Below are 21,481 nucleotides of genomic sequence, written 5' to 3'. Positions count from 1 at the left end.
TTTTTTTTGTCTTTTTCTTTTTCTTTTTTTTTTTCGTTCCCCCTTTTAACTCGTATAAAATTTATAGGACACGTGCTTTTTTGCTTTTATTTGTTTTCTTGTTTTTTTTTTTTCTTTTATTTCTTTTTATTTTTTTTGTTTCTACTTATCAGCAATTTATTAATCCTTCCATGGAATAGAATATCATCCTTACATAAATATTGTATATACATATATACATACATATATGTATGCATGTAATGTGTGTGTGTATGTACATCTATATATTTAAATTTTTCCTCGAAATTTGAAACTTTTCAGAGAAAAATTCTTCATTATTTATACTTATAGAATATTATATATATTTGAGCGAACCTTTTTATTCGACCATTGATTTTTATTTAAATCATCCAATTTTTTTTGTTCTCTCCTCCCTTTTTTTTTCTTTTTTCATTTAATTCAACCCCTCATTATATATTTATTACTACAAAAATATATGTAGTATTTTTAAAAACATAAATTTATACACACACACACACACACATTCACACATAGTATTTATTTATTTCTCGTCTAATAATATAATATGAGTATATCTGGTCGAGTAACCATTCACGTATTCAGTTCATTTTTCATGATGCATTTTCACATTGTTAAATATTTATATTTGCTCTTTGGATTCTTTCATCCTCATATAATATATGTATATATATATATATATATATATATATATATATATATATATATATGTATATATAATTATATTAAAGCAAAGTCGACAGATCTTAACTTGGGTGTACAGAGGTCATTGAACTCAGGTGACATTAGCTTAGCTAGACGAATCGTTGTTATCGGAGTTACTTCCGCGATCGAACTAATGATACCTAATTGTCTTTTCGTAGGGCTTCCAGTGGCCGCGGAACTGATTCGCCCCTCAACTCAGACTTGGCACTGGATAAACCTCGGCCAATACCGTCCCCCAGGTAAGACAATTTTTTTTTTCTTCATCTGTTTTACTTTTTCTGCAGTTTTGTTTATACGTAAAAGAGGAGTCGTTTGTCAAAAAGAAAAAAGAAAAAATGGATATTGGTATATCGTTTTCAAAATTTATTCGAACTATTGAAGAGCATTAAATTTCTCATTTTTTTTTCTTTTCTATTAACAAATATGCCAATAAAAGTAATAAAAAAGTTCAAAGGCTAAAAAGGGAGTAATATATATGTACATACATACATACTCGCTCTTCTCCGATTTACGCGAAATGTTCGTTCCGAGTGGTTTTGAAATCAAAAATAAAAAAAGAAAGGAACCACATAAACCATAAGTCCAGCAGTACGAAAAAAAGTACTAATTAATATAATGAGCCACTGTAAGTTATAAAAATATTTATTTCTTATATATATATTTGCAATAAATATCGAATATATAAATTAAGTTTAACAACAAAAAAGTTCTATTAAACCCGTAATAAATAAAAATTTGAATATAATTTAATTTAATAACTGGAATAAAAAAAAAAAAAAAAGAAATTAAAAAGATATCTCCTTGAAATTTAATTTTTACTTATGAGTTTATTTTGACTTATACTTATGTCTAATTAAATCTAACTGTTAAGATATTGAGATATTGTTAGAATAGATCTGATTAATAATTTGTATGATAATAATTTAAAGAAATTGTTCAAATATTTGGTATAGAATAATCTCTTATTTGCAAATGTATGCTTTTTATACTTTCTAGATTTTGGCATACGAATATTTTAGATTATTTTAAAGAGGTAACAAAACAACATTTTTATGAGATATTTTATTTCTATTCATTTCGCGGTCCATCAAATAGAAGTGTTTAAAATTTATTATAACGTCCGCGTTGGCGCCAGAGTTAATTTCGATCGTATGCGCTAATTTTTGTTCTTTGGTAACCTTTTTTTTTTTTTTTTTTTTTTTTTTTAATGAACATAACCGACATCTTACAAATTCTCTTTCTTTCTCTCTCTCTCTCTCTTTCTCTCCTTTACACCCAACTCATTTATCTTTTTAACTTTTTAATTTCTTCTTTATAAAGTGATCTATGGAGTTCAACCTTTTCCTTTATGATTTTTATTTCGTATAAATCGTTATAAACAAAACAAAAAATTATAAGTTAATTATAATAGGTTCACGTGGGCAATCAATTGGAATTGATCAAACGGTTAAGAATTTATCGGAATTTAAAAAGAAAGAAAAGAGAAAAAACATAAAAGAATAAAAATTTACAAAGAAGATAATCGAAAAAATCACAAAAGCTACGATATTATGTGTATTATTTTAATTGCATAATATGTATTAACAACAACCCTTTGATATACATTTACCGACCGTTACAGACAAATCCACCCTCTCTATGGAGAGAAGGCTGGGCTTTTGGGCTATTGCGATACCGTCGGTAACACAGAAAACTTTCCACCAGCCCCCAATATTGTCGTAGAGGGTGGAAGAATAGAATTCGTGCGCCCCTCGCAAGATGGCACAACGATATCACGAAGAAACACGATGTCCCGAGGGTCACAGACTTTCAACGATCAATCGGAAAAGTCTGATCCTGCGAAGGTAAGTTTTTTTTTTTTTTTTTTGATTTTTAAAGTTTCTCATGCGTAACCTTTTTAAAGAACTTTAAAAGAATAGATAAAAATTTTTAATATTAAAAGAATAGACAAAAACTTTTAATATTTGAAAATAGATTAAAAATATCTCGAATAAGAACAACGATTTGATGTATGATAGTAAGTCGACTATCGTTTTATTTTCTCTATGCATGCGGTTTAATAGCTAAACCCTTTACACCCTTCATGTTGTATTCATTAGACGTAATTGATTTCCTCGATAGGGCGAAGTAGGATTTCCATACCAAATTGGATCGCCCGAGCTCCTCTCTCTCTCTCTCTCTCTCCTCTTAGAATAAGAGAAGGGAATTGTGCACGAGCCGATACGTGGCGATTATTTCAAAATTAACGACGTTTTGTGTGCGGTACCCATTCGTTTACAAAAGAGAAAGAGAGAGAGAGAGAAAGAGAGAGAAAGAGAAAGAGAGACAAAGACAAAGACAAAGACAAAGACAGAGACAGAGAAAGAGAACGTTAATTCTAACGACTTAATGAAATCCCAGGGAAAGTCGACGTGCCAACTTTATAGAAGCCTCTCTCCTCCCTCCCCTCTCCTCCCCGCCCTTCCGCACCCTCATCTACTCTTCCTAGCTAGGCCTTTTCACTAACTTATAAGACACCTTCGTGATGTCGACACCTACGACATTTACGTTGGCGATTAATTCACTTCTATTTTAATCCTTTCCCCATTCCCCTCTTACCACGATCGTCGATCGTACCCATTCATTTTATGCTTCTTATCGTCTGTCATTTTTTTCTTTTTCATTCTCGTTACTCTTACCAGACAGGATGTAATCTGTGCCCCGATACGGGACATAATCCCGATAATTTCGTGATCATGTTGTGTTAGATACGACACATAAATTGTAATGATATCGTTAACTTATATTGACAATAGGACACCATCGACCTTGCTTTTTTTGTTCCTTATTTTTTTTTTTCCTTTTTTTTTTCTTTTTCTCTCTTTCTTTTCCTCTTTGTTCAGATCACAAAGAGAAGTATGCAGTCGATTAATTAATCTCTTCCGCTCTCTACGATTTTATTGCAGGCACTCGTAATCGAACAAACAATTTCATTTTTCTTTTTTTTTGTTTTTCTTAATTTTTTTTTATTTATTGCTATTGTTAGTTCTACCGTTGCAGCAGCCAATTTCGACATATATTATTTTTCTTCTTGTTTAAACAAGAAATGAATGCTTTAATATAAATATTTATTTCGTTTATCTTGTTGATATTGAATGCGCTTAATCACGATATCATATCGAAATATAAATAAACTCTTATATATCGGATGTTTATTATAAAACAAAGGTTTATGGATTTTTTTTATCTCAAAAATACGGCATTTGTGATCTTTTTATATTTAATCTAAACTTTTTAGGTCAACTCTGTGTATTAAATACTTTGTTAAACAGCTCGAAAAATTCAAGATGGATAGAAAAATATTTCAGACAAGAATTATTTGTTTGCATTCTTCTTTCTGTTTTTTTTTTCTTTTTTTTTATGTAGAATATATTGCTATTATAAAACATATAGGTTTTTATTTAAAAAAAAAAAGAATAATAATAATAAATATTATAATATCTCCCTGTAATCGAATAAGTCTTGTATGAAAAATTATATCTTACTAAGAAAAAATATTTTACTTAACTTCTCTTAATAATTTTTCTTAAAATTTTTTATCATTTTTCTTTTCATTTCCTAGATAAAAATTTGCAACCTTGTTTTATGAAAAGATAAAAATTTGCCATCTCGTAAACCCGACATATATATATATATATATATATATATATATATATATATATATATATATATATAGAATTTCATAAATCAGACTTTTAACAATTAGATTAAAACATTTAAATTAAACAACAATAAATTGCAATAGACTCAAAGTAAACGTATATATTCAAAATATAAATCTAATTAATTTAATTACTAATTTTATTACTAACTTTATTACTAATTTAATTACTAATAATTAAATCAAAAAAAGATATGTGTGTGTTTGTATATATATATATATATATATAGATTATATTAAACTGGACTTTCCTGGTTTCAATGCAAAAGGTTAAGAGACGAGTAACTTTCATCGAGCAAAAGACTTTTCTGCTTACCTCCTTCATTTTTTCTCTTTTCTCGCTTTTTAATTAATGAGGCACACCGTAGAGACGCGAATAATGCCGCTTCTTGATAAGGTACCTCGCTCTTGCGATTATATGAATCCCTTCATTACCTTCCTCGGCCGGTCGTACCGTTAAGAATAACTACTTTAGACGAACGTACATAAGTTCGAATAAAAGAGGAATGAGAGGGACAAACTGGAGCCGCCTTTTGCGACGTAAACATTTTTTTCTAAAAAGAACGCTAATTGGAGAGACGTTCTTTTTCAAAAATCAAGAACTACTTACTCCTACGTCTTTTGTTTCACTTACATACATATGTAAGTACGTAAATACTATTTACTTATTTACTTAGTTACTTACTTACTTACTTACGTTTGACTTGAAACGCATTTTTGGATCTTGAATTTCGTAAAAACGAAAAAATATTCCAATCCAAGTGACGCTAAACTTAAATAAAATTCAAATTATAATGAGAAGAGAGAAAAAATATATATAATAAAAATAGAAGAAATAGTGTTACATTATTTTGTTCTAAGAAAGATCGAAATATTTATTCATACTTTTAAAAATATGCAAAACGCTATATAATTCGATATTATAATAATAAAACAGAAATAAATCCAATGAGTTCATTCGTTGATAAGCAAAAGATAAGATCGCTTATATGCCATCTTATTGATCTAGATAAAATTGTCGATTTCTAATATGAAAAAAAAAAAAACAAATTCAAAAATTATGATTAATTAACGCCAATCGCGAACAATTAATAAAATAAAAATCAACGATGATAATTGATTAAAATTCATAATGCGTATCGTCTCTATTTATATCTCGACGATTGTATCGGGTGTAACAACAAACATTTCCTTTGAAATTTTGAAATTTTGACTGAAACAGTAAAAGTAGTAGGAGAGGGATAGAGAGGCGTGAGGACGACAAAGTCAGCTTCGTTCCAGTCAAAAAAAAAATAAAAAGAAAAGAGAGAGAGAGAGAGAGAGAGAGAAAAGTCAGATTATAACTTTCGCGTGTGTATTTCGATGAAAAAAGTAAAACGAGACGAAAATTCGACAGGTTAGAAAAGAGTAACGTCGAAAGGGTCGGGTGATAAGTACGATCGATATAAATCGTAGCGATAAAATCAAAATTTCGTCGCGACAGGATCGATCGATCGGTGTCTAGATTTCCGTTCTCGCAAAAAAAAAAAAGGAAAAAAAAAGGAAACGGTTATCGTTTAGCATTCGCACCAAATTACAACTTGCTTTTTCGTGAAATACAGTCTCCTCTTGTGCTTTTAGTGAACGATACACGACTGGCAGTCAGGCAGGTGGGATAGTGATCGCAAAAAGGACAGAAAAGGGCAACCCTTTTTTGTTACTCCTTCCTTCTCTCTCTCTCTCTCTCTCTCTCTCTCTCTCTCTCTTGTTCGACGGTAAACTCAGCTGCATTGATTGACAGAAGCAATAAACGACGTCAATTCTCTCCTCGTAACCCTTTCGCGAACTTTCATTCTCATTTTCGATTTCACTTTCTCCCAATGTCGTAAAGAAATACACCAATATAAAAGATCATTTTATGTTTGTATGCAATTTCGATTTATTTCAATTTTTCGTTCTCGAGATTTTTTATATATATATATATATCACAGAGATGATACTGGCAAAAAAATATATCCGATTAGACAATTAAATTAAATATTTCTATTCGATTATTGATGATTTGATTTCTTCTTTTTTTTCTTTCTTCCTATCTTTTTTTTTTTTCTTTTTTTTTTCTTTTTGTTAATTTTAAATATTTAATCTTATTCGAATATTAACGTATTTAATAAAATGATAAATCATGGAGTAGTTCCAAAGTGAACGTAAGTAATTATAGTTATATGATTATTGTGTAACTATTTTTAATTAATTATTACTTATTATTTAATATATACAATTAATTCAACAATAATATTAAAATTATGAATCACTATATAAATATTAATTAATTATTAACTATTTATTTATTATCGATATAAATGGATTTAGGAATGTTGTAGGATGTTGGAAAAAAGTAAAACACGTACATGCACGCACGCACGCACACACACACACACACACACACACACACACACACACACACACACACACACACACACACACACACACACACAGAGGGAGAGAGAGAGAGAGAGAGAGAGAGAGAGAGAGAGAGAGAGAGAGAGAGATAAAAAAGAAGTCGATAAATACACACGATACTTTTCGTTTGTGAAAATGATCTCTCTTATTTCAAGGATGAGGTTCGTTTTTTTTTTCTTTTCTTTTCTTTTTTTAGTACTGAGAGAGCGTATCCAGTGTAAAAAAATTTTTCATTGGACCTGCCTCCATTGTGTCGCTATCGCGCGGGGAAAGTCAACGGATCGAAGAAAAACCGATTCTCCAAGCTGCAGTACCGTCGCGTCTATGTTAGTGTTCGTAAAAACGTATGCTATGGTTTACCCATGGCGTACATTTTATAGTTTTGTTCGTTTGTTCACCCGATTAAAAAAAAAAAAAAAAAAAAAAAACAGAAAAAAGTATATATATTCTCTAGAAGTGTTAGCTGCTTTCGATACAAAAGTATTTTCAGACAAAAGTTATGGAGCATCCATTGTTGAAAATCGATTGACAGGAGTCAGGAAATCTTTCGTCATGGAATTTAATCGTAGAAGATGCATGAACAAATCTCGAACGTTTGTTTTATATTTTTAATTATTAACGAGAACAATAACAGTTAAAGTGATTAATAATAATAGATTATATATATATATATATATTTATAATTATTTATTTTATAGGATAAATCAATGACTATTACCATTTCGAATATCTACGTTATTTTTAATTTTATGAAAAGAAGAAAGAAAATGATCAAAAAGTAATGCCAATTAAATGGGAAGAGTATGTGGGTTCTATTCTAGAAACAATGGGAAAGAAATTTATATCATAAGAATTTATTATTAATTTATTTATTAATAATTTATTTACATATTATATGTAATATATTTCTATTTTTGATTCTGTACTTAATTATGAATACAATACTTATTTGTTACATTTGTTAGATATCTATTGCTGATCGAAGTCTAAGGAAAAAGAAAAAAAAAAAACAAAAAAAAAGCATAAGCACGAAAATTATATTCGACAATAATTTTATGAAACAATGAAAAAAAAAAAAAGAAAAAAGAAAATTTCTCTTGTACATATAATTTCATTTTTATATTCAACATTATCTTTAAGTTAAAGGAGGATACAGAGGGGGAAGGAGGGAGGAGGGAGGCGATAAACGGGCAAACTCATGAAAATATTAAAATCGCTAATCGGCGTGATTTTGAAAGAACACGTGTTGAAATATTGACTTTATGTTTGACGTTTACGTTATTTCGCTTGGACGTTATTCGCCGGAAGGCATGCATGTAAACTGGCTTGGTGACTCGCGTTCACCGGTAACGTGTAGTTACGTCTACGTTTATAATCCCTTAACCACCTGCTGGATCTGTCATTCGTAAAGGCGGAAACTGCGAATGTCCAAGAAAGAAGAGAGAAAGGAAAAGAAAAAGATAAAGATAAAGAAAAAGAAAAAAAAAGAGAAAAGAAAGAGAAAGAGAGAGAAACATTCTCCGCGTTTCTGAAAGCCAAAGAGAAACGTCGAAAGAATAGAAAAATGTAAAACAAAACAAACAAAAATAAAAAAAAAAGAAATATATATATATATATATTTATACATAAGAAATACAAGAAAAACGATAAGCAAAAAGGAATAAGAGGATAATTGTTCGACGACGGAACGTTTAACGGGTTGACTCGTTATTGCGAATCGACGACGACCGGTCGACCTTCGTGTGACTAGAGAAAAATCTTGTCTGTAAGTACTTACGTCGACTGGGGGGATACTTTGTCGGCTATAAATATATGACTCATGCTGTGCGACAGATTCGTGATCGTAATAGAACGACACACTGTCTCTTTCATCTTGTTGAATTTAGTTAGAGTATAGTTAAAATCTATGTATCTTTTTCTTTTTTTTTCTGTTTCTTTCCTTTTTTTTCTTTTTTTTTTTTGTCTTTTTTCTCTTTTCTTTCCGTATTAATTCTCTCTTTCGTGTCTCACTTAAGAGATTATTATTAGACGAGTGATAATTGAATGAATCACGATAGTATCTGATATAACGATAGTTATAATATTTTCATGAAAATTATAAGTAACAAAATATTTAATCGTAATATGTTTATACCTTTTATAAAAATATTATAAAGAAAAATTTTTTTTACCCAATAACGATATTTGTAGCCGTATGGATCAATGAAAAAAAAACCATTTGTCTATCTATTTTATTGTTAACAATTTATTTGCGAAAAGTATTGGCTTTTTTTTAATTTTTTTTTTTTTCTTTTTTTTTTTGATTGTGCGAACATAGGAAACCTTCTCGCAAGATTTAGCGACAGCGATTTAGCAATTTGCATGCCAAACTGCAACCGACATCGACAAATATGTACAATTCGGCTATACGAAAAGGGTGGCCCTTTGAAGTTCTCGCGGTCCCTTTTCATCCCTCTCTCTCTCTCTCTCTCCCTCCCCTTCTCTCTTTCTCTTTCGACGTACGAGAGTATCGATCGAGGTTCGAAAGTTCGAACAAACAAAGAGAAGACAGATAGGTGATCGATTTTGGAACGAATTAAAAGTTCCTTCCATACTTGTTCTTTCGTTTCTATCATAAACTATTAAAACTGTTAAAACAACATTTTCTAAATTGCCATAATACGATAATGTCTAAATAGCCTGTCGAATAAATTAATAAGAGAACTCTCAACTTATAAATATATTTCATTTTGTTAATAAGATAATTATTTATATGAGAATTTGGATATGCTAATATTGTAATATATTATGATATATTATTAAACATTATGATAATACATTAATGACATTTGAAAATAATTATATCAAAATATTGATATATTATATATGATAAATTTAAATATGATAAAGGTATTAATATACTAAACATTAGTACGAAATTATATTTTATAACGACATCGTAATCATAAAAAAAAAAAAGAAGAAGAAGAAGGAAAGAACATAAAAAAGACGTGCTTGTTGTAACGAAAGCTATAATGAAAGGGTGTAATAAAAAACGTATCCCTGATAAACATCTTATCGAATGATATCGAAATTAAACACATCTAAATTTAAATTTATAAAAAATAAATAATAAAACGATCAAAAAGTAACACGATATAGTAACTGGAACGAAAGAAATTCTTAGTTGTTCAAACATCCAAATTTTCTTTCGGACGTTTCATATTTCAGGTACATTACATTATAATATTAAACATCCGTAATGTATATTACGTTACAACATTAAACATTCGTGATGTATATTGCGTTACAATATTAAACGTCACAATATTTTACGTATGCGACAAATACAACTGAACTATTTAAATATAACAAGAAAAAAAAAGATATATTAGGACTCGTTACAAATTAAATATTTAATAGATAAACGAAGTATTTATCCATTTTCATTGATGACAAAACCTCCTCGATACGTGGAAGTAACAGTAGTTACAAAAAAAAAAATAAATAAAAAATAATTTAACATCTTTCACGGATGTAAAGATCATAAAGTAAGAATAAAAAAAAACAGCTATCGGACATTATTCAATGAGAGAACTGCGAATAAGTATGACAATTGCAAACAAGTATTTATCAGATGAATTTATGCAATTCCTAACGAGAGAAAGGGATAATCATAGAATTATCCTTATAACATAATTTTCTAGGAAAATGGTCTGTGTCTGGAGAGAGCAGAATCGCTGTCTAATAGATCTATTCTACTATTAGATCTATAGATCTATTCTACTACTCTAACGTAAACTACCATATAGTTTAACAGCAAGAACAGAGTTTATAAATGCAACAACGTATACTCGAAATCATTGCTTAACACAAACGCTGGACAATATTATATCCTTAAAACGAAGGAAATGTGGGACTGGTAATAAACCTCATATTGATTTCATGAGAACTTTTTTGCAAAAACCATACCATTCCTTTAGACGAAAGATCTACGAGTACTATATTCGTACGAAATAAAAAAAGAAAAACTAAATGTATCTCGTGTAAAATAACAAAAAGAAAAAAAAACATGTATACTCGGAATAAGTTTAAAATATATTCTTTAAAAAGAATAAAACAAATCCATCGAAATTGAACGAAAAGATTTACGAATGAGTATATTAATTGATACGTTAACGCGTCTACAACTGCGATAAAATGAAAATATAATTTTTTTTTTTTTTTAGTATCACAATGAGAAAGTGAAGAAATTATAGAAAAAAAATAGAAAAAGAAAAAAGAAACTAAAAAGATAATATTGAAAAAAATCTGGTTAAAGGATACTTTGGACGATCAAAAAATTCAAAAGAATTGTAGAAAATCAGAATGATTAAGAAAATTATATAGAATTAGCAACGACATTTCAGAGATATTATCGATATAAAATTAGTATCAATTAACGTATCAATTAAGAAATCATTGGATGATTTAGAAAAAGAATCGTGATTAAAGTCGATGAAATCAGAATATTTTGGTAAAGAACAACGAATGGAAGTAAACACTGATTAGCGAAATATTAGTTAATAACTTTTTATCAAAAGATAAAAAATCTATTAACTAATAGATGGAATGAATGAAGTGTATGATTCGTTGAAAAAATTCAAATATATATAACGAGAAAAAGGAATTTATTACGAAAGAGAATATCTTTCCTATAGACCGTTGTCAAATAAGAAAATATTAAGAATCTTCATGTACGTATCTACATTAAATGTACATCAAATACGTCATACTACGTATTCAAGGTTACTTATATGACGAAATATACATAAAAATTGATGAACAATTTTTTTTAAATTCTTTCAAGAAGAAAGATAATAAGAATATTGGAGAATATTTCGATATTTGCTTCGATCAAATTTGCATACATCAAAGGTAATACAAATTTATAAACTTACATATGTTGATACCGATTGGAGTCAGACAAAGAGAATAAAAGACATTGAAAAGAAGATCCGGTTAGTGTAGTAACGTTATCAAATAGTTTGATCAATTGGAGCATCAAGATAGAAAAATGTATCTCGTGAATCTTGTCAACTATGGAAATAGAGCATATATAATATATATACACGTACGGAAGTTACGAAAGGTATGGTATTGTATAGTATTAAGGAGACATTATTATATCACAATAGATTTAATGACTTTATTATTAATACGATTACTATGTGTTCTGTGACTAACAAAGTGCTATAATCTTATGTAAAGATAGGATATGATGCATTTTATATGCAAATACACACATACATACATACATATATACAGACATACATAGAATATAAATTATCAATTCTTTCTCTCTCTCTCTCTCTCTCTCTCTCTCTCTTTGTCTCTATTTTTCGCGCATGCGCACACGTACGTACGCGAAATAGTTAAGAATATTAATAAATAATTTAATATATTTAAGAACGAACGATATTATTTTCTAACCAATTAAAACCATTGTCAAAGACTATACATCAAAGTCTATAAACATCTTGAAATGTTGAAATCAAGAGATTATTTGTATTAATTAAATTTATTTCATGGATGCGCACGAATAAGGGGGAAAAGTGTTTTCAAAAAGCTTTTGTATCCTCTTACGACTATGAATTATTCTTTGTTCTTTGTACTTTAAGGCACAAGGTTTTCTTAAAGGTCTCCTCTATTTCGTCATACGAAGCGTACTTATTTAATTTAACCTCCTCCCTCTTTTAACATATTAAATGGATAATTTCACAATTATATTCTAGTATATGCCTGTTTATACTTAAATATATTTTACATTAGATTTAACCAAACTCTGCTTTCTTACGTTTTCTAATACGAAATATACGAAATAACATTGACGTCAGTTACGTCAGAAATCAAATTGTAATATTTATTTTGCATCAATCTGTTGATCTAATTGTCTATTTTATTATTCTAATCTAATTGTTATTCTATAAAATATACGAATCAAACAATATTGTAAACCGTTATCGACTTGAATTTTTTATTTTCTCTTTTTCTTCTTTTATATATTTTTCAAGATCTTTATTATTTAATAAACAAACAAATGTTGAATTTATAGCTATAATGATTTTGTTATAAATAATTTGTAACAATCGTTCGTATACTTTTAGTTAATTAAATTCAACCAATCTTTGTATTTAGAAAATTGATACAGTTATCAATATCATATATGTAAGTGTATCAGTAACAGACATGTGCATAGGGAATTTGCGATTGGATTGATTAGCCTAATTATTCGTCGTTCTATCGCCATTCCTGTCGCTATTAACGTTGACAATCCCCTTGATCTCGCTCCCTTCTCTCTCTCTCTCGCTCTCTCTCTCTCTCCCCTCTCTTTCCTTCTCTCCATCTCTCTGTACAATTTGCATAGGATTGCAGAAAATCAAGGCACGTTCTCTACAAATTAATTTCCAATCGAATTAACATTTTCTGACACCACTCGAAACAAATCAAAAAGTAAATTACTTTCTGTCGTGAAAAAAAAAACATACAGAAGGGTATTTAATTAATCGAGCAAAAAATTGAACGTAAAATGATTAATTATTAAAATTTTTTTTTTATGGATATTCTTTTGTGATATAAAAAAAAAGATATTATTAAAATAATAAGAAAATAATAAGAAAATCTAAAACTTATTTTAATTTTAACTTTTATTTGTTTCTATGTATAAAGGGTGTTCAAGTTTAACACTATTAAGAGTCATTTGAGAATATCCTATATTATATTTATTAGAATTAAAAACATTTTAAAGATATATTAAACATTGTTCTTTTTAATGTTTTCATTCGAAATATTATTCTCCGATTGATGGAATAATTATTGTTTATAAATTTTTAAACAGCGAATTAGACTTTTGAGTTTTAAAAAGACTAATAATAAATATTTCTTTTCTTTTTTCTTTTTTCTTTTTTCTTTTTTCTTATTTATTCAATTTTTTTTTTACTTCTTTAGAAACGCAATACTTTGCAAAAATAAAAATTTTTTTTACATTTGGTAATGCAATTATTATTGAAAAATTTGCTATCCTATACTCGCACAATATTAATTTTACAATTTTTCTTCTGATTAGAGAAAGAACTGTGAAATAAGAAAATTTATTAAAAAACAAGTTCATATTTTTTTAAAGTAAAAAAAGAAAAGAAGAATTCAGAAAATGATTCATAAGACATTCTTGTATAAATTATTAGAAAAAATTGATCATTGATCTTAAATCGCAGTTCGATCATCTGTCCTGCCATATATAATTTAATGGATATTCATTTTTTTCGTCTGAACTTAGAAACTGATCGTTATTTTCATAAAAGAAGAAGAAAAAGAAGAAAAAAGGAAAAAAAAGGAAATCTACATAAAACTCATTTTCAAATAAACTAAACAAAATGTACATTACAATTCGTTAGAAAAATACGAAAGATATGAATCAAAAAGTTTTATTTATTAACGTTGGAAGCGACGTGATGGTTGCATAGACACCATAATTATTATTCCTTTCTTTTTTTTTTTGTACTCTCGATTCGATAAATCATCATCGAACTGGTGTTACCGGCTGTCTTCTTAAGTATGATTAATAATGGTTACGTCGTCTCGCCAATATCTGTTGCGAACGACGAAGCGAAATAACTTATTTCCATGTACTTCAGAAACGACATACGCATTTACCGCGACATTATTTATCGATACTAACAAGTGAATCGTGCGTGAATCATCTATATAGAAAATAAAAATCGTTTTTCTAACGAAGCTGCCCTCGAGCGAATAATCGTTGCCATTAAAAATTGGAAAATATCCTATTGGATTTCTCCATCGTGTTACTGGCGACATTTTTCCAACAATTTCGTTCGTTTTCACGATTGGCCGATTCGAAATAAACAAAAAGGGAACATAAAAAAGAGTAATAATATTTTTTTCGAAGCAAAATTGAATGTAACAATTTACATGTTCTTTTTTTCTCTCTTTTTTTTCTTCTTTTTTTTTTTTTTTAATATCGACAAATAACAACATTGCTAGACGTTCAAGAGTAAATTAAAAAGAAAAAAAAAAAAAAAAGAAAAAAAATATTATTTATCTTCTCTTGTAATTAAATTCTTTCGAATGGAATAATGGAATAAAAAAGTAAGAATCTACAAACAACGTTTATTATTATTCGTTGTGTGTATAACACTAGAATTATCGACTATTAATTATTCCAATGTGTTTAAATATTCCCGATGCGTTTCTGAGATGTGTACTTACATATCTAAGAAAAAGAAAAGAAAATTGTAAAATTAATTATATACCTACGTGTAGGTACAATAGAGGAAAAAAAAGAAAAAAATGAAAGAAAAAAAGAATCTTGAGAAAATATAGCGATGAAATTAATAATAAAATATTTTCTAACAGCTCTTGATAAAACCAAGTATTAAGGAAAATAATATAAAGTACTTACGTACCAATGATAAGAATACCGTGAAAAAACACTAGAATCTTGTGTACACGTCATCTGTGTACACGTCATACGTCACTCTCTGCGTTTCAAGGCACGGTGACCTCTTGACCGTACCTCAAGAAAGCCATTTACTCGCATAAGAATCTATACTTAGTCGATAAACAAACGTGTTATGTTTTCTCTCACTTAAACGGTACTGCCTTTTTCTTCCTCTTAAAAACAATATGAAAAACTTACTATTAGAGTCAATATAATGAAAAATAAAGATAGTAATAAACGATATGAAAGAAATAAGCAATATATAAATAAAAATTCATCCTTCCGACGATCATTAACGTTTTATTTTTATTATTTCATGTAGTTTAACAAAACAAAATTTTCATCATTACTTTCACACTTTTACGTATGGCATATTGCATAGAAATTTTAAATACGTTATATCTTTATAAAACAGAAGTAAACAGAAGTAACAAGGGATGTACTGTTATTTTCGTTGGATTTCATTAAAAAAAAAAAAAAAGAAAAAAAAAAGAAAAAAAAAAGAAAAGAAAAAATGAGGATGAAGATGAAAAGGAAAACGAATGATAGAAACCAAAAAAATCATTTTGTACACCTATAAATATTATTCAACAACAAAATTTTAATATTATTCATTTTGAACGAAACATTAAAAGTGATCGATTTTACCTGAAATAACTCAGTCGATAGCGCTTATACCAAACGCGATTGTGACAGAAAGAGTGTGAGGGAAAGAGAGAGAGAGAGAGAGAGAGAGAGAGAGAGAGAGAGAGAGAGAGAGAGAGAGAGAGTTGCCTCGGGTTGCACAGGTGGTCGGCTAATAATAGCTCTTTTACGTCGGCACGAGTAACGCGTGCTCGAGCTCTCGCACGCGAGTACGATCTAGCCATGCCAGATCTATCAGTAGTCGTTGTTAACAGCGCAGCAGCTACTTTATGCGCTATACATATGTATGTATGTAGATATATATATATATATGTATATGTATATATGTACGTATGTATGCGTGTATGTATATATGTACAAGTGTTTAGAATTCTCGAATTGCTTCATTTATAGTGAATCAACAGAATATTCAATTTCAAACTGGATAAAATTTTTTTCTCTCTCATTTTTTATCTCATTTTATATATATATATATATATATCATTTATTTGAAATATAGTATTTTTTCAAAAATTGTCTATATGTTTATGCGAGTACCTGTAATTCACGTGAATTTACATATTTTCGTGAATATTTGTTAATTATTTACAAATAGATACGGCTGTCGTGCGTTATTTTTCTTTTTTTTTTCTTTTTCGTTTTCATCTATTTCAATTTTTTCTTTTTTGTTTCTTCTCTTTTTCTTTTTGTTTCTTTTTTTTTTTAAGAAAATTATTTAGATCACTCTTAAAAATGTGTAAATATGTGTGAAAAAAAATTGTGTAAATTGCGTTAGTTATATGATATCAAATAAAATATTTATAAACTTTGATTGTCGACATTAGGAAGATTTGTAACCGCTATATAACAACAAGCGGAAGCAACTGTAATATTATTTTCTGCTTGCATTCCCTTGGAACGTTGCTCACGCTTTTATTACTTCTGAAATGCACTTTAAAATGCAAGCTAATCTAAGAGAGAGTTTTCTTTCTTTTTCTTTTTCTATTTCTCTTTCTTTCTTTTCCTTTTTCCTGTAATATCGGCTTTTTACACGTGTAATGTCTGACATTTTGCACAATTTATTCTACCGTTTGTTATTTCTGAAGTAATAAAAATCTATCCCATTGTATAATATGCATATTTCAAACGCTTTTCGAAATATTACATATTACAGAAATGGTTATAAAACATTTCATATATTTCTATAATTATAGAAAATATTCGATGAATGCGATGATACATGTCGAATTTATTCGACATTTAACATATTGAAAATATAATTTTTATATCATTCCGATACTCTAATGTGACCTTTGACCCATGAGTACGATAAATTAATTTTCTCTCTTTCTCTCTCTCTCTCTCTCTCTCTCTCTCTTTCTTTGTCTCTGCCTCTGTCTCAGTCTCTCCCCCCTCTCTCCGACCAAAATAGCCACATATGCTCGTCCTGTTACTGCTACTACTGGTACTGGGCATTAAGCAGGAAGAGGGATGCGTCCTAATCATTGTTAATTAACATTTATGGAGACACGTACATAGTAGACTTTCTCCTCTCTCCTGCGGTGCGTTCCTAACCAGACTGTGCTATAGCCAGGATGTCATAAGTGACATAAGCCGTCGGAGAGGCGCAAAATAGCGACTATATCAAAGTGGATGCCTAGTATACCACCTTTTATACTAACGTCTTTCCACTCCCTTGCGTCCATTACTCTCTAATTGAAGCTGCGAAAAGAAAGATAGTGTGAGAAAGAAATAAATAAAGAGAGAGAGAGAGAGAGAGAGAGAGAGAGAGAGAGAGCGAGGAAGAAATAAATAAAGAAAGACAGAGAGAGAAAGAGAGAGAGAGAAAGAGTGACAGTGACAAAGAGGAAAAGACAGAGACAGATAGTCGGTCATAGACAGAGACAAACAGAATAAAAGAGAGAAAGAGAAAGAGAGAGAGAGAGAGAGAATACTAATAATAATAATAATAATAATAATAATATGTTATTGTTGTTCGATTAACGAAGGATCAATTAGTCTTAGAGACAATAATTTTACCATGTTTAAGATGTAAACACAATTTACATTCGTGTTCATTTCGATGGTTTAAAATTCGAATATTTTACAAGACATAATTCACTTCTTAGCGAGCCGTATTGAAACCCCTAGGAGGGATTTCACAAGCTCCTTCCCTCTATCCCCCGTTTGTATTTGATAGACGTTACCGTGGTAATATCTTCGTTTAGACGTTAACAAGATGTATCGTTTAACCTGTTTCATATAAACGAAAGTATCGGGAACGTATTTTGCGTTAAAAGGATCCCGAAAAATAACAGGATTCGTTTGATCTCTTTTGGGGCCCATTTAAAATGCAGATAATCCTGAATCGAGACGTATACTTTGTAGGATAGAACAATGCTTTCGGCCCGTTCACGCGTTTTGCTCCACCCTCTGCCACCCCCCATCCTACTTCATCCTACCACCCCTCTAAACCGGAGATCAAAGATCGAACCGTAACCGTGTATATCTACGTACTAGCTACATTTTTTTCTCCCCCTTCCTTCCTCCCCAATCCGCCTTGAACCTAATTCGTGCCGCCCTTTTAGCCGCAGCCAACGAATTTCCATAAATCTACCCTCGGCTTTAACTCCCTTATACTACTTCGATATATCCGATCTTGCCTCGTGCCAAGATCCACCGATCACTTTTCAACAAAGAACATTTTTCTTTTATTGTTGTGACTTTTTCTTTTCTCTCTCTCTCTCTCTCTCTCTCTCTCTCTCTCTCTCTTTGTTTTTGTAAATAAGTGAAAATGTATTTGTGTATGTAAGAAAGAGACAGAGGAATTCGTTTTAACATTTTAGTATCTAATATATATAATAATATATAATAATAATTATAATAATATATAATATTTATTGATATTATTACAGTTAAGGGAATCGCATCCTAAGTCATATATTGAGACAATGTTATTGTCCCAATTCTCATGGGATGTTTTTTTTTTTCAATTTTAAGAATAATATCATGGAACAAAATTCAAAAAAATAAATTGTAAATGATATAAACAGAATTTTTATGCGGAAATTTCAGAAGTTCGCGTTAAGGGCTAACGCTATTTTATATATTTTTTTTTCCGATCTCTTTTCTTCTCTTTTTTTTTTTTTTCTTTTTTAACCGCCATCACATTCCTTCATGTACATACATACGAAAAAATGCCAGAAACATTGTCGCGACTCGTTTCGAATTATTTACAATGAACTGTGGAAATAAAATTTTTGTTTTTTTTTTATTTGCTGTTTTTTCTTTTTTTCTTTTTTTTTTTTTTTTTTTTTTTTTTTTTTTACGTGAAACTGAAATAATTCAATATACCGGCACAGTGTCATATCGTTCTATATGTCAATGTGTACCAAACACGATTGACTTTGAAGTATTTACCGCGCCATTGCAAAAACGCATAATAACCGCTGGCGTTTTTCCGCACAGGTATATGTACATCAAAAAGAAAAAAAAATCTCTGGCACTCAAAGGATTAATTTTTTGAATGTGATTTTTTTCTGTTTTTCTTTTTCTTTTTTTTCTAACATTTTTAAACTAACAGCCGTATTAAACTCAATTTTTTCTATAAATTTCAATTCGCTCGACCATTTAAACAAATATATGCGAATTTCTGCACGTAGAGATATATCATATATTTACATCATCTATAAAGTTTAATAGGAAAATAGATGGAAATCTATTTTCGTATAAATCGAAAAAATTGAAATTTGAAATTTATATTTATCTGCCATTTTCGATTCGCTTTCGTAAAAAAATTTCGAAAATATTCAAATAGTTATGTTTAAAATTATATTTAATATTTCTTTATATTTGACTTTATAAATTTTTAAATATATCGCTATATTTGAATATAAAAATCCGATCGAACTAAAATTACACGTTAATTATCATTCGAAATAATCACACTTTCGATATACATAATCGATTTTAGTATGAAACATGTAGGATCCAAAAAATATTTCTCGTATATCGACGATAATTGTTACATGTTCCATATATATAAAATAAAAAAAAAAAACAAGGCAAAACAAAAATGAACCCTTGCAATCTATCATAGAAGAATCATTATTGATCGATTTCTTTTCTGTTTTTTTTTCCTTTCTTCCTCCATTTTTAATTCCTATAAAAATTTTATAAGAAACATCAAAAAAAAAAAAAAAAGAAAAAAAGAAAAAAGAAAATAAAGTGTGATTAAATAGGAAAAAAAAAACAAAGAAGACAAAACGAATAGAACAAAAAATGAATACGATACACAATATTAAGTACGAAATATTAATCGTATAAATATTCTTACAAGAGTTCATCCCTCGTAACTCATGATTTATCGATAATCATTAATAATTATTATTATCATTATCGAACATATCATCTGTAGGTCGACGTGCGACCGTCGAGACGAACGACGGTCGTTCGCTTAAAGGGCTCCAAGCCGCGACAGGAAGCATCGATCCTGTCTGCCTGCCGGGTGCATCGTACACCAGGAATCCTGGTATCTCTCTTTCTCTCTCTCTCTCTCTCTCTCTCTGTATCTATCTACCTCTCTCTTCCTACCAGTCTGGCATCGGCTCTAGTACCGAGAGCTCTGCCGTGTTCACGTTACGAACCGGCTTTACGTCCCGACACCCTCTACCAGAATTCATTAGCCCGTCCCACCTCGATTCTGTCGAGCCTTTACTAAAAAAGACTCCAAAGAGATTTTAATTGGCTACTTCGACGTCCGCCGGTAGCCAGGACCGTAGAAGCGTTGCGTCGCGACGGCAAACCTTTTCCCTTGCCTCGAACATCTCGATAAAGAGAATGCTCTAACTTTTTCCTTCATATCTTTTTTTTTTTTTTACTTTTTCTTTCTTTTTTTTTCTTTATCTCACACATTACAAGTTAAAAAAAAAAAAAAGAAAAAAAGGAAAAAAAGAACCACTACAAGCCGGTCTATCGAAACGTATAAGCCCCTTTTGAATCTTTCCTCTTAGAAGTGATGTAACTCGGAGAGAAATTGGCGCTGGTAATTTGTAAGAAGGGAGTACGGGAGATAACTAAAGGAGAGAAATTATTGTGCAAAAATAAAAAAAAAATAAAAAATATAAAATATTATTAATGTTTATTATTTAATAGAAATAAAAGAGAATAAAAATCAAATGTTAATAATTAACAATGTAACGATTCATTATGAATTAATGAAGTAATGTACGAACGAGTAGAATACAGACATCTAATTTTATGAATGTTACATTAAGAAAGTTAAAAGAAAAATAAATAAGTTCATAGAAATTCTAATTTTATCTTTATCTACTTCTAATTATATATATATATATATATATATATATATATATATATATATTTTTTGTTTCTCGAAGAAATTATTACTATTTAAATTTCTTATTCATGTTAACCTTTTAACGATGGAATTTTCTTTTAAAAGTATTTTCTATCTGTTTATATAATTAAAGCCAAGCGATGCCAAGTATACTCATATCTAA

The 21,481-nt window shown here is 29.3% G+C and overlaps 1 protein-coding gene across 3 annotated transcripts in view; it reads left to right on the top strand.

The window, feature by feature from the left end:
- The window catches only part of LOC124426980 (serine-rich adhesin for platelets-like), a 163,368-nt gene that overhangs the window by 65,083 nt on the left and 76,804 nt on the right, over positions 1–21,481 (top strand). For all 3 annotated transcript variants that reach the window (XM_046969342.1, XM_046969341.1, XM_046969343.1), the window contains exons 3-4: positions 882–962; positions 2,345–2,567. In XM_046969342.1, the coding sequence (XP_046825298.1) occupies positions 882–962; positions 2,345–2,567 (304 nt within the window). The remainder of the gene's footprint in view (positions 1–881; positions 963–2,344; positions 2,568–21,481) is intronic.

This window comes from Vespa crabro, chromosome 9 (assembly GCF_910589235.1).
Source record: "Vespa crabro chromosome 9, iyVesCrab1.2, whole genome shotgun sequence".
Classification (NCBI taxonomy): Eukaryota; Metazoa; Arthropoda; class Insecta; order Hymenoptera; family Vespidae; genus Vespa; species Vespa crabro.
The sequence above is the reverse complement of the archived record's forward strand: the minus strand, read 5'-3'. Positions and strand labels throughout refer to the sequence as shown.